At 40.9% G+C, this 14411-nt stretch overlaps 1 protein-coding gene across 6 annotated transcripts in view; it reads right to left on the bottom strand.

Annotated features, from left to right (window-relative positions):
- The window catches only part of Ablim1 (actin binding LIM protein 1), a 279926-nt gene that overhangs the window by 48954 nt on the left and 216561 nt on the right, over window positions 1-14411 (bottom strand). For all 6 annotated transcript variants that reach the window (XM_071610879.1, XM_071610882.1, XM_071610880.1 and 3 more), the window contains one exon: window positions 2030-2117. In XM_071610879.1, coding sequence (XP_071466980.1) covers window positions 2030-2117 — 88 coding nt within the window. The remainder of the gene's footprint in view (window positions 1-2029; window positions 2118-14411) is intronic.

Here is a 14411-nt window from a genome sequence, read left to right as displayed (position 1 = left end):
CATTTTATAGCTTCAGTCTTGATTTAAGCATAACCTCTGTGTACTTGAAAAGTCACCATATTAAACTGACCTAAATTGCTTTATACCACTGAGCTAAAATAATATTCAATTAATGACAAGGAAATATATTCCATACCAGAAGAAAACTGTAAACTGTTTAAAAATCACCTCTACCTTGCTTCTCCCAGAGCCAAAAATAAAAAAAAAGAAAGAAAGTAAACCAAACAAGCAAACCCCAGACAGACACACGGGTCCCTTCAGCACTAACTCTGGCTCAAAGGCTAACTACAAAGCACAGGAAATCTCTTAATGTGGAGAGCCGAGGTCAGGCCCAGGCTGGGAGAACCTTTGCTGTGAAGGTGCTGCTGAGGGGGGGCACTGGCCGGAACACAGTCTGCACACAATGGCAGCATTGTTCTCCAGAGGTCAGACACACCAGCAATGTGACTCTCAGATGCTGAGAAAGATGAAACTGCTCATTCTTCAAGGATGTGCGGAGAGGGCAGGCAAAGGGTACCACAGCACAACTCCAGAGATGTAGAACAATCCCTGGAATTCTGAAGGTAGCCCATCTTGTAAATGTGCTATATTTGTGCACAACTTGAAACCACCCTCCTGCGTTCAGCTTCCAGAGCCGCTGTGGACGTGCAGAACTGCACCCGAGCAGACATAGGTTGACGTGTACTCCTGTGTCTGTCCTGGGAGTAAGTGACACACCAAAATCTAAAAGCAGGCCCAGAGACCACATGGGGAATCGATCTGCTTTGTGCAGAAAAATGCAAAGCGACACCTGCCTATTGCCACTATAGCTGTACAGCCTGTCCTTGGGAACACGTGTCCTATGAAGCCCCCATGAGACCACAGATGCAGTGCTTGTCACTTGCGTTCCCATGAGGCCCTTCAGCATTCGGTGGTGTTTTCCACTGCAATTTTTCAGAGTGATCACTCTAAAGCTGAAATGACACTGGGTTGTCCATTTCTCGCCTTGCCAGCAATTTTTGAGGGAATAGCCAAGACGGTCCTTTAACCCTCGAAAATCATTTCTACAGTCTTTTAGTTGCACAGAAAGAAAATCGAGAGAGCAAAGCAAACCATTCATTAAACAGTCGCATGGTGTTATGTGTAAAGGGGAGTGAAGAAGAGGCAGGGGAACCGAGACCCAGCAATTATCAGAACTGAATAAGCAACCGCTCTTACAGTTCTCGCTAATTTTCCTGATGAACCTTGTCTAATTAATGACTCTTTTTAAAGATAAAAATAGTAAAATGTTTGTGCAGATGGTGCTGTTTGGCTGGTAGAGAATCTGCACCTAAATCCTCTCTGAGAGGCTTTGGGATTTGGGAGAAAATAAAGATGGATCATCGTTTCACACTGGGAACATTCCTCAAAATTATTTTCAATTAAGAAAAATCTAAGGACTCCCTGGAAAGGAGTATTTCCTTGTCACCAGAAACGTCTCCGTTTCTTGTGTAGGGACTTTGCCTGTGTGCTTGTTCATTCTCTATTTTGATAGGAGAACTGTACTGTTTGAACAGGATGAAATGTGTCTGTGAGGAAATGCATCAAACGTGAGCTTTTCTTCTGGAAAGCCAGAGAAGAGCATGCTGGGAGACTTCAGACCATCCTCACAGGACAGTGAAAGGAGAAAAGGAAAAGGAGCCACCAAATAAGGGACACTTCTAGAAATTTCTAGAAAGCTTTCTCTCCTTCGATCTTCTGTTTCCCAAACATATTCCTGAGGAGAGGTGGGGGAGGAATTGCTGACTGCCACTCTTCCCTCTTATGGAACATGGAATCTTATTCATTCTTTCCAAGCAGCAACACACTCAGCTCATTTGTTAACAGCCCCAGGGGCTCCCAGCCAGCAAGCAACTGCTTGGCTGATTAAAGCTAACAGATGAGGTAACTTCTGGCCGCATTTGTATTGGATTTGGGTAGCTTCTCAGCTAATAAAATGCCTCCTTCTCTAAAAACAATCCAACAAACACAGAAGGCTTTCTCTCCCTGAGTGGGAAAGAGTCCACCTTACCTTGAAGATACATCTCTTCTCCTTCTGTGAACATCTGGTTGCATCTGCTGCATCGTGCACAGCTGGGGTGATAATGTTTGTCACCTGCCTGCAAGAGAAAAGGCAGGGACATTTAGCCGGCTCCTTGACATGGCTCCAGGCTCTTTTTTGGATTCAGAAGAAAAGAGAAGATGCTGAGATATGGAAAATAATTGACTGACCAAACTCCCCACAGCAACAGCCCTATATGTGAAAAAGCTGACCTCGACCTCGCTGGAACTAGAAAGTCCCGAAGGCCAGCTACTTGTTCCTGCCACAATAGGGCTGCCTTGCCCCTCAGGAGTTTTGGCTTCCAATTCTCTCCTGTCCTGGACTTGCCTGGATCATTGCCAGTTACACACCATATGCCTGAGATGAGTTGATGCCATCTCCCAAAAACCCCACCTCAAAAGCAAGAACACAGAATTCATGTTGGAAGCTAATGTCAGTTTATATGAAAGCAATAAAAAATAAGTGATCTTTATACTTAATGTGTTCTTGCTTTCCTGGCTTAAACATGAGAAATGATAAAATCTACCCAGCATGCATCAAGGCAAGAAACACCATCGTAAAAGACATCATTCACTGCTTTTTACACAGAAGGAACCCAAATTCTCTCCTATGCTGCCTTCAGTAATCTTTTGCCAAGGTCTTATGTTAAGAGTTTTCTGAGGAAGCACATTACTGAGGTAGCTCTGCATTATTCTCTGGCATTTCACATACTTAAATACGACAGATGTCATCACTGTAAGTGTTGACTACCCCAAAGCAAAGTGTCACTGGACACAGGGACAATTCTCTAGACAGGTGACAAGTCACATTAAAGTCATGCTTCAAATGCAAGCTAGACAAAACCACAATACTTTCATTCAAGCTTAGCAAAAAAATCTTCACCATCTAAAAATTATCAAATGTATTTTGTCATTAAAACATTTTTATCAATCAACTATGAATCCCCCCCCCACCCATCTAAACCACATGCAAAGACAGCACTGAGAAAGTTATGGCTACTTCCTGCTTCTGAACCTGCGTGAAACCCCAACAGGAAATTAGAGGTCAGGTTGAGATTTCATTCTCACACCCTCCTGCAGGAACTACAAAAGCCCCTTGGCAACCAGAGCATGAGATGTTGTCAGCTCTTCAAGATGATCCAAGCCAGAAAGAAAGTTCTTTAAATTAAAGCTAGAAATGACATCTTTTCACTGGTGCCTGCCAGAAAATCCCAGAAAAGGTATTCTTGTCCACTTGCTTTTCATTTTTTTTAATTATTTATTTTGTGTTTTTAAAAATTCATTCATTCATTAATTTGTTCTAATTTGTTATGATAGCAGAATGCATTTAGATTCATAGTACACAAATGGAGCACACTTTTTCATGTCTCTGGTAGTACACAAAGCAGAGTCACACCATTCGTGTCTTCATACGTGTACCTAGGGTAATGATGTCCATCTCATTCCGTCGTGTGGGTGTAGTGGGTGGTAATTGCGGCAGGGGGTGTGAGAAGTAAGAGAAGCAATGAAGTAGCTCCTGCCCTGAAGACATCTGGTTTGGGGCTGGGGCTCAGCAGGAGAGCGCTTGCCTAGCAAGTGTGAAGCCCTGGGTTCAATCCTCAGCACCACATTAAAAAAATTAATAAAATAAAGGTACTTTGTGCAACTAAAAAAATAAATACTTAAAAAAAAAGATATCTGGTATCAAATGTAAGTGAAAGGAACAAGGAAGAAGACTTTAGTTCTAAACAGGCTGGCTCAGCTAGGACCTCAGTACTGAGGTCCAAGTTGGTTTGGACAATCCCTGGATTCTCAGGAACAACGTAGGTGAAAGAATAAAGGGTCCTTGCTAGGAATCTGGTATAGTTTGCAATAAAAAGTACACCCTTCAGTAAACTAGGAATAGAAAGAAACTTCTCTGGGCAGATAAAATGTCTTTATCAATATTTAATAGTGAGACATTAGAAGTACACTCATTACAGATAGAAAGAAGACAAAGTTCACCGATACCATTTCTACATTGTTTGGGTCTTAGCTAATGTGATAAGTCAAAAAATAAATAAATAAATATAGTTATCACTAATAGAAGAGTTCAGTTAAGTGACTGGATTAAAAAATCATAAAAGAATTAAATGTAATGGGAAAACAGGTCTTCGTTTGTAATAGCAACAAGTAAACCCTCCAATGTAAGATCTGTATAAAGATGCAGGGCGTGGTGGCACATGCCTGTAATCCCAGCAACTCAGGAGGCTGAGGCAGGAGGACTGAGAGTTCAAAGCCAGCCTCAGCTACTTAGTGAGGTGCTAAGCAACTCAATGAGACCCTATCTCTGAATAAAATACAAAATAGGGCTGGGGATGTGGCTCAGTGGTCAAGTGTCCCTGAGTTGGATCCCTGGTATCCCCACCAAAAAAAATCTATATAAGGAATAAATTATAGAGCTTAACTAATGGATATAAAAGGCCTAAACAGAAACATGTAATATTTCTGGATGGGAAAATTAAATATTATGAAGATATTGATTTATTTAAAATGAACCTGTTAATGCAATGAATTTTTAATACAAATTCCTCAATAGGACACCCATAGCACAAGAGTTAATAACTAGAATCAACAAATGGGACTTACTCAAACTAAAAAGTTTTTTCTCAGCAAAAGAAACAATAAGAGAGGTAAATAGGGAGCCTACATCCTGGGAACAAATATTTACTCCTCACACTTCAGATAGAGCCCTAATATCCAGAGTATACAAAGAACTCAAAAAATTAGACAATAAGATAACAAATAACCCAATCAACAAATGGGCCAAGGACCTGAACAGACACTTCTCAGAGGAGGACATACAATCAATCAACAAGTACATGAAAAAATTCTCACCATCTCTAGCAGTCAGAGAAATGCAAATCAAAACCACCCTAAGATACCATCTCACTCCAGTAAGATTGGCAGCCATTATGAAGTCAAACAACAACAAGTGCTGGCGAGGATGTGGGGAAAAGGGTACACTTGTACATTGCTGGTGGGACTGCAAATTGGTGCAGCCAATTTGGAAAGCAGTATGGAGATTTCTTGGAAAGCTGGGAATGGAACCACCATTTGACCCAGCTATTCCCCTTCTCAGTCTATTCCCTAAAGACCTAAAAAGAGCATGCTACAGGGACACTGCTACATCGATGTTCACAGCAGCACAATTCACAATAGCAAGACTGTGGAACCAACCTAGATGCCCTTCAATAGACGAATGGATAAAAAAAAATGTGGCATTTATACACAATGGAGTATTACTCTGCATTAAAAAATGACAAAATCATAGAATTTGCAGGGAAATGGATGGCATTAGAGCAGATTATGCTAAGTGAAGCTAGCCAATCCCTAAAAAACAAATGCCAAATGTCTTCTTTGATATAAGGAGAGTAACTAAGAACAGAGTAGGGAGGAAGAGCATGAGAAGAAGATTAACATTAAACAGGGATGAGAGGTGGGAGGGAAAGGGAGAGAGAAGGGAAATTGCATGGAAATGGAAGGAGACACTCAGGGTTATACAAAATTACATACAAGAGGAAGTGAGGGGAAAGGGAAAAAAATACAAGGGGGAGAAATGAATGACAGTAGAGGGGGTAGAGAGAGAAGAGGGGAGGAGAGGAGAGGGGAGGGGAGGGGAGGGGAGGGGAGGGGAGGGGGGGATAGTAGAGGATAGGAAAGGCAGCAGAATACAACAGACACTAGTATGGCAATATGTAAATCAATGGATATGTAACTGATGTGATTCTGCAATCTGTATACGGGGTAAAAATGGGAGTTCATAACCCACTTGAATCAAAGTGTGAAATATGATATATCAAGAACTATGTAATGTTTTGAACAACCAACAATAAAAATTTAAAAAAAAATTCTCAGAGGAGTTTCCTTTGGAAAGGGAGGGAGGGGGGAGCCATAGGTTTCCTTGACATATGGCCTTTTCCCATAAATTCATATGGAAGAAAAAGAATGCACAAAAATACAAAGACATTTTTTCAAAAAGAGAGCACCAAAGAGAGGGAATTTTCCTTTCCTGATATAAGATTATTTTCTAAGTCTAAAATAATTAAAGTACTTAAATATCAGGGGGGAAAAAATCAATGGAACAGAAGACCAATTTTATACTCATACATACAAGAGCATTTAGTATGTTAACTTTGGTATTTCAAATACACTAAAGGAATAGATTATTCAATAAATGATGATAGTTTAGTGGCAGGGCACTTGCCTAGCATGTGGGTTTGATCTCCTGCACACCAAAATAATATCAATAAATAATAATAATAAAGTGATGAAGACAATTGGTTCTCCACTTACAGAAAAATAAATCTAGATTCCTAAATCATAACTACACTAAAACAAATTTCAAAGAACTTATAAAACTAAAAGTAGAAACAAGATTAAAGCAGTATAAGAAGAATATATAGAAGGCTCTGTCAATAAACGTGGGATAGGAAGGCTTTCCTAAGCAAGGAAAAACCCAGAAACAATAAAGACAAATACTGACTAATTAATGCACAAAACCCAAAAATCTCTATACATAAAGGACCCTAACATCTTTCTTGGTGCCATGATAAGTGCTTGAAAATACTTACATAAACCCCTGATCAGTCTTCCAAGGCCGGCAGTGTTGCCATTTTTCATATGAGAGGGACATACTATGTGTATATGGTTTTTTATGAGTATCCAGGCATGGAGAAGAGAGAAGAATGTCAACCAATTAGTGTGCTATGGTTACCTCTGGGGAGAGAGGTAGGAATGGGCAAAGAGCAGCCTTTTGTATCATCTCAGCTGCTGACAACAGGAATGTGTTTTCATGTTACTCTGTAATAGGACCTAGAGGCAAGAGCACATGACCCCTAGAGTCACAACACCTGGGCTTGAGTTTTCACCTCAGTCTGTACTGAAATATGATTTTAGGCAAATCACAGACTCGGAACTTCTATTGCAGAGAAGAGATGAAACTAATAAAAATGAACTTTTTATTGGGCTTCTTTGGTGTCTGTTACTGTTTTACATACTTCATAAACATTTAGTGAATCTGCCACGATCACCTGAAGCGGACAGAACTGTGATTACCCCTACCTGACATATGAGGTCTGGAGAGGTTTAGCAACTTGCTTGTGGTCATGCAGTTAGAAGTGGAGGGTATGTTCTTCAATAGTATCAATAACCGTACAATACTCCACTGCTGTAACTGCCTTACATTGTCACTGGATGAAGAACTGAGTGACATTTTGAAAATGGTGTGATGTACTGCACATAATAATAATGATGATGGTGGTGGTGGTGAATATGACAATCTACTAGCTCTCTGTGCAGAGATGGTCTCAGGGCCATTCCTAAGACTTGTGAGTGTGGCTATACAGATGCACTTTTCCCAAACACAGGCATAGGAGAGTTAGTATGTTGGGTCAACTGTCACACAAGATGGATGGAATCATTAGCACAAACCCTGCTAAGAAATAAAACCATCACACTGCCAAGGACAGCTGTCTTGACCCATGCACTTGCTTTATCCCAAGATTCTGAACACATCAACAAATTCATGTCACATCCAGAAATTCAGGGCCACAGGCAGTCTGAGAGCTTCCGAGAGTCTTTCTGCTTCTGGAACAGTGCAGGCCTAGAGGGCTGTGGGGTCAGGGGCTCAAGGACAAGGGAGCCCCTCCTTCTCATGGGTGAGCCCCACTCTGCTTCATTTCTCTTTACACCAGCAACCGTGATAATTCTTGGGCCTGGAAAAGCTGAAAAGACCTGAAGACACTGGCTAAAACCAACCACCCAGAACTGGATGTAGCTGAATCAGTTATTTAAACTAGTGTCATTTTTAGAAGAAGGAAAAGTCTTTCAGATCATGAGCAAAATGAAAGATTAACTAGCACCCACAAGGAGAGATGAGAAACATGATTCCCTGCCGGAAGGTTAGTCATCTCTTGATGACTAACCTGTGAAGCACAGTAGGGCCTTGTTGTGACAGGTGACTGTTGGCACACAACCTGCAGCTCTAGCCACATTCTGAGAGGCCAGAGCTTGCCAGAGTGATGACCCTCACTATTCTCTGTCCATCTTTGCACCTTGCCACTCAAAATACTCCTAATCTCATTTTCTGCATTCCCACATATTAAATGCACATGGCAAAAGACCACATTCTGGCTGACGCTCAGCTCATAAATGATTTGCCTATTTAGCTGAGTTTTACAAAGCACCTGCCTATACATTTAAAGTGCTAAAATGTGCTTGTTTTTAATAGCACTGGTTGAATCAGATGTTTCTGGTTATTAACACTGTTTGGTTAATTTCTAATTTAAAGTGTGAACTTCAGCCCACAATCTAGAATTCTGGGGAAATACTATCTCCTCTAAGGCAAAATTCAGTGTTAAGACACCAAATGTTTGATGAAACCTATTGTCTGCAAGGGGAGAAAGCGGCTCTGAATTCCTTATGGAAACCAGGTATAAGGAAAGGACTCTATGATTTAAATTAGGAGCTTTGAGTATTATCCTCTAACTTGCTATGGGGTCTCAAGTATGTCAGTACTTACCCTCTCCAAACTCCAGGACCCTTATCTGAAAAATGTGAAAAAAGTGCTGGACCAGATAATTTCAACTCCCATTCAGCTATAAAATTCTATGTTTCTGTATAAAATCACACACTGCTATACACTCACAGGGTCGTGTTCACAGAAAGCTATTAAGATAAAGAAAGGACATTATTGATGGTAAGGAGTGGAGCTTAACAAATAACTCCCTAGTGTCTGAGAGTCAGGACAAATTCTGAGGGCTCGATTGAGCCCTGGGTCTACTGGGCACAGAGAAAGAGAACTGTGATCATGGAGACCTTCCCTGGACAATCTGCTATCTGATAACCCGCTGAGCTCCTGACTGCAAACTGTCCTTAGCTTCTCTTCACCCTCTTCCTCTTGGAGTACTCTACCCCAGCTTATATCCCTGAGGTCAACCTTTACTCATTTAGAGCTCTGCCTGCCTTCTTCTGAAAACACTTGCAGAGGCTTACTAGAGAAGGCCAAGGTTCAAGAACAATTAATCAAAACCTTAAAACTTCAGAGACTACCAATATACTTATTGTAATTTGAGTCTCTTGGTATTGAAGCCAGAAAAGGAGAATAATGGGACACAAAAGTCTCACTGCCTGAAAAACTGTCACCAGAGAGGCAAGCTTTCTTGACTCTAAATCAATAGCAGTCACCGTAGGCGGAAGTTCCATAAGTCTTTGTTCTGTGCCAGGCACTATGCCAGGTACCTTCAGTGACTTGTCTCACAATAACTTTATAACATAGGTGACATTTTACAGTCTTACTCCACAGGAAAGGAAACTAAACCAAAGCCCCCAGTGCTTCCAGAAGGAAGAGCCAGGCTTCAACTCTAGGTCCCCATGTCTGATCACTGCTTCCCACAAGACCAAAGGGATTCTCAGTTGGGGACCTTCAATTATGAAACCAAAAAATATCTTCAATAGTAATTTCCCTGATGGTAGAATGGGTTCAGGTTGTTTCTCACAGAGACCCTTCAGAACTACCAAGGGTGTGGCACTGAAAGACCACTGCATGAAGTCACTTCCATAGGAGAAGTTACACAATCAAGGCTCCCTTTGTAGTTTTTTTTAAAAGATCTAACTTGATTCAGAGATGGAGCTTAGAATCCTCAAAGGAATAAACAAATTGCTTTCTGTTTTCCGGTTACTAAGACTGCCCTAAACATAGCTTTGGTTCATGGATCAGCAAAAACTCAGTATTCTAACTTTATTGGAAACAACTCAAGAACCTTTGCATTCAATGGTTCTAAGGTGGGACCCATAAATTAGCTTCTTTTAATAAAATTTTATAAGGGGGCTGGGGTTATGGCTCAGTGGCAGAGTGCTTGCCTAGCAAGTGTGAGGCACTGGGTTTGACTCTCAGCACCGCATATAAATACATAAAATAAAGGTCCATTGACAACTAAAAAATTTTATAAACCCCCAAATTAATCTATATAGATCATTACGAACTAGGAAAATGCCAGTCTGAATGGAATCAAAACTCCAAAGCGGAAGGCAGATGAGCAAGCCAGAGGGAGGAGCAAGGCTGTGCTGCTTACGTGACAGGTGCATGGGTGGGGAGGGAGACAGGAATCACCCAAGTTCCTGTTCAGCTCCAGCTTAGGCTGACTCAGCCTCTCTATAGCCACTTTCCCCTGCTGAATTGGGAGAGGTATCAGCTACAACTGGACTGGCCTGATCTCCAAGCTGAACACTCACCTGCTTCGGAAGCCTTTTTCCTGATGTAGCATCAGGAACAGGCAGGATAATGAGGGCATGCCTTGGCCTGAAGTTTGCATCCTGGGCAAAGGTGAATAAATCAGTCCTCCCAGACAGCTTTTGCAAGCCTGTGCAAAGCTAATCTGCATAGATGAGAGCATCTTTCAGCCCCACTGCCTTCCAGCTGCAAACCCCCTGAGCTTATGGGCTGTGTAGCTTGTTTTTCTGAGTTAGGATGCATAGAATACTTCAGAGTGAAAATTAGTCTCTAATCCTCTGGTTCCCTTTGACCACCTGCTCAAAACCTACGACAGCAGCAACTCTCTTTTTTTAATGGAGATAAAGAATAAAAGAAGGCACAGCATCCCAGGGCAAATGCATGTCAGCTTTCTGCAGATGGCTGCTGCTTTCTCATCCCCTTCTGATAAGGTGCAAAAACTTTAAGGCAGTTAAATTCTTAACAATGCCATTTAAATAAATGTTATCCGTAAATGCACCTCTCTCTAAAAGATACTACCAGTCTCTTTAATGTGTTCTACAGATTCAGTGCAATCCTTATCAAAACCTCAGCAGAATTGCATGTAGAATTTCGTAAGCTGATCCCAACATTTATATGGCAATGTAAAGGGCCAAGAGCAAAAAAGAACAAGACCAAGTTGAAGATGTTAAACTATCTAATTTTGAAAGTTACTATAAAGCTGTAAGTAATCAAGATAGCATGGTTTAGGTATTGGAATAGACTTATAGATCAGTGGAATAGAGAGTCCAGAAATTTACTTCACATGTTCTTGGCCAACTGATTTTCAATAAAGTATCAAGGCAAGTTGATGGGGAAGGAACAGTCTGTCTTATAAGGGATGCTGGAAGAACCGGATATCCATAGCAATTGCATCCCCACCTCACACCACACACAAAAATTAACTCAAAATGGCTCATAGACCAAAGTGAAAAAAACAAAGCCCATAAAATGTCTAGATGAGAATATAGGGGAAAATCTTTGTAAATATTTTTTTTAGGCAAATATTTCTTAGTTATTATATCAAGAGCATAGTCCATTTTTAAAAACTCAATAAACTGAATATTATCAGGATTAAATTCTCTTTATCTTAAAGAGATATCATCAAGAAAACAGACTGGGGCACAGTAGCATACACCTATTATCCTAGCAATTGGGGAGGCCAAAGTGGGAGGATTTTAGGTTTGAGGGCAGCCTCAGCAACTTAGTAAGGCCCTAAGTAACTTAGTGAGACTCTATCTCAAAAAAAAAAAAAAATAAAATAAACAGGGTTGGGAATGTAGCTCACTGGTAAAGCATCCCTGGGTTCAATCCCCAGTACCCCAACACACACACACACACACACACACACACACACAGAGGGAGAAAAAGGAAAGACTTGACAGAGATCAGAAAAAAATTTTTCAAAAATCATATATCTGAAAATGGATTTGTCTTCAGATTATATAAAGAAGTCTGCCACTCAGTTTTAAGAGGCCAACCAACCCAATTACAAAATGAGCAAAAGACTTGGTCTGGAAGTGTAGCTCAGTGGTAGAGCACTAGCCAAGCTATACGTTTGGTCCCCAGCATCGAAAAAAGAAAAGGCAAAAAAAAAAGAAGAAGAAGAAGACAACTCTCACCAAAGAGATAGGTTAATGCCTAATAAACACATGGAAATATTTTAAACATCTTTAGTCATTAGGGAAGTAAAATTAAAACCACAGTGAAGTACCACCACACACAATTACACTGGCTAACATAAGAAGACGGACCCCACCATGTGTCAAGGAGGGTATGGAAAAAGGGGAACCCTCCCATGCTCCTCCTGGGAATGCAAAGTGACACGGCTACACGGGAAACCTCTCAGGCAGGGATTTAAAAAGCCGATTGTAAGCAAACCATGCAACACAGAACTTCTCCAAACCGAGAGAAATAGCACATCCGCACAAAGGCCTACGTGGGAAATGTCGCAGCAGCGCTATTCCTAACAGCCCCCATCCAGAAACAACCCCAATGCACTCCACTGGTGAAGACATTCAAACAACGGAATGCTCCCAACCCATTCATATGTGCAATGAAACAGGCAAATCAGCATATTTATGAAAGAAGGCAGACACAAAAGGCTATATACACGTTCCATGATTCCACAGATACAAAATTTCTAGAGAAGGCAAACTAACGAGAGATAAAGGAGACAAGTGGCTGCTGAGAATGGGTAGGAGGAGGATTGACTGCAGATGGGCAGTCGAACTGCGCTGTGGGGTGACCGCACAGCTGTAGACACGTCCTGATCAACTGCACGCTTATGATGACATGCCTTGTGGTATATTAACCACTGCTCAATAAACAGACAGGGTGACTTAAAAACTAAAACAGACCAACAGGGCAGGGCAGGGGAGGGGTAAAGACCTAACCAGAAGCAGAATCCACTGTTCCGGACCAAACCCGTAGCTTGGCTAGTGCTCTACCACCGAGCTACACTTCCAGACCAAGTCTTGACCAATGAGGGTGCACATGTTTTCATTCCTGCCTGGAGGCCCAGATTCTCCCTGGAAGCTGTTTAAAAATATGGACTTTTTTCTCCAAAGCAAAATATATCTGCAGGTAGAGATGGTCCAATGTACATATGTGGTATTCAATTATTAACAATTGGATGAAGACTTTATTTATTATTTGTTTTTGTCATGCTGGGGATTGAACCCAGGGCTTTGAGCATGTCAAGCAAGAATTCTACCACTGAACTATGCCCCCAGCCCTGTTTGAAGATTTAAAACATTTTCAAAGGGATTTTTAAAATAGCTTTCTCATCTAATCATCATTTCTCTGTCTTCAGAGGAAATACTATTTGGACAAGAAGGGAAAGTCAACTGCAGAGAAATGAAGTAACTTGCTCAAAATCATATGAGAAGTGGAGAAAAAAACCAGGGACCTGGTATAGTTGCTGTGAATCCTTGGAGTGGCTCTTCTATGGTGTGCTTTAATACACAATATTTAATTGTTTTTTCTTTGATCCTTTGAAATAGGTGACATAATTCTTCTTCATTTATGATGAACAAATGAGGTTCAGAGGCCAAATAACTGCTGCACCAAGATCAAGGTCACACAGCCATCAGAACTAGGGAACATCCTAAATCTTTGCAAATAAAGTCAACTTTGTTGTACTAATACCACTATATCATTCCTTATCTTGCTTCACTTGTATTAGGCCCCTAAGTAAATAGTCCTGTATGTTATTAAAAGATACTACAGTGGGATATATATATAAATAAAATATTTCTAATATTTCTTAGCTGAATGTAAACTAAGCATGCAACACAGTACTTTTACAAACCAAGAGAATAACATGTCTGCACAAAATATACATTAAATATATATATCTATATAAATTTTTTTGTACCAGGGATTGAACCCAGGGGCACTTAACCACTGAGTCACATCCTTAGCTCCCCTCCCCCCTTTATTTTTTATTTTGCAACTGGGTCTTGCCAAGTTGCTTAGGGCCTCATTAAAGTACTGAGGCTGGCCTTGGACTTGCAATCCTCCTACCTCAGCCTCCCAAGCTGCTGGGATTACAGAAGTGAGCCACTGTACCTGGTTACAATGGGATTTTTGCCAAATTCCAAGGCAGATTTAATAACTACATTTAAGGCAAAAGGTGAATCTGAAATAAACAAAGGTAGATCTCTACACTTGAAATTAACCTCTTCTACCTTGGGCTTATATACACTTGTTTAATTTTTCCTTTTATTACTATGACTGGACCACTTGCCCCAGCCCACTATGTATCCCAGAGTGGAGAGATGGGCTTTGGAACCCAGAAATCCCAGGTCTAAATTCTGGCCTTGCAAAAAGTGGGGCCTTAGACATTTTCCTGAACTTATTTTCTCATCTATAAAAATCAATATAAGAAAACCTACCACATGAGATTGTTATGAAAATTAAATAATCAAAGGTGAGTTGGTAGCAAAGTTCCAACTGGAACCAGTAAGGCAGGTGAGCCTTCTCCAACTCTGTCCCAGGAGATTATAAATCCCTTAAAGAATGTGTCACACCTACACATGGACCACACCTGTCCCTTCCTAAATCTAGGACCTCTCTCTTT

This window comes from Marmota flaviventris, chromosome 4, assembly GCF_047511675.1.
Source record: "Marmota flaviventris isolate mMarFla1 chromosome 4, mMarFla1.hap1, whole genome shotgun sequence".
Taxonomy (NCBI): Eukaryota; Metazoa; Chordata; class Mammalia; order Rodentia; family Sciuridae; genus Marmota; species Marmota flaviventris.
Note: the sequence above shows the minus strand (reverse complement) of the source record. Positions and strands in the feature narration are given on the sequence as shown.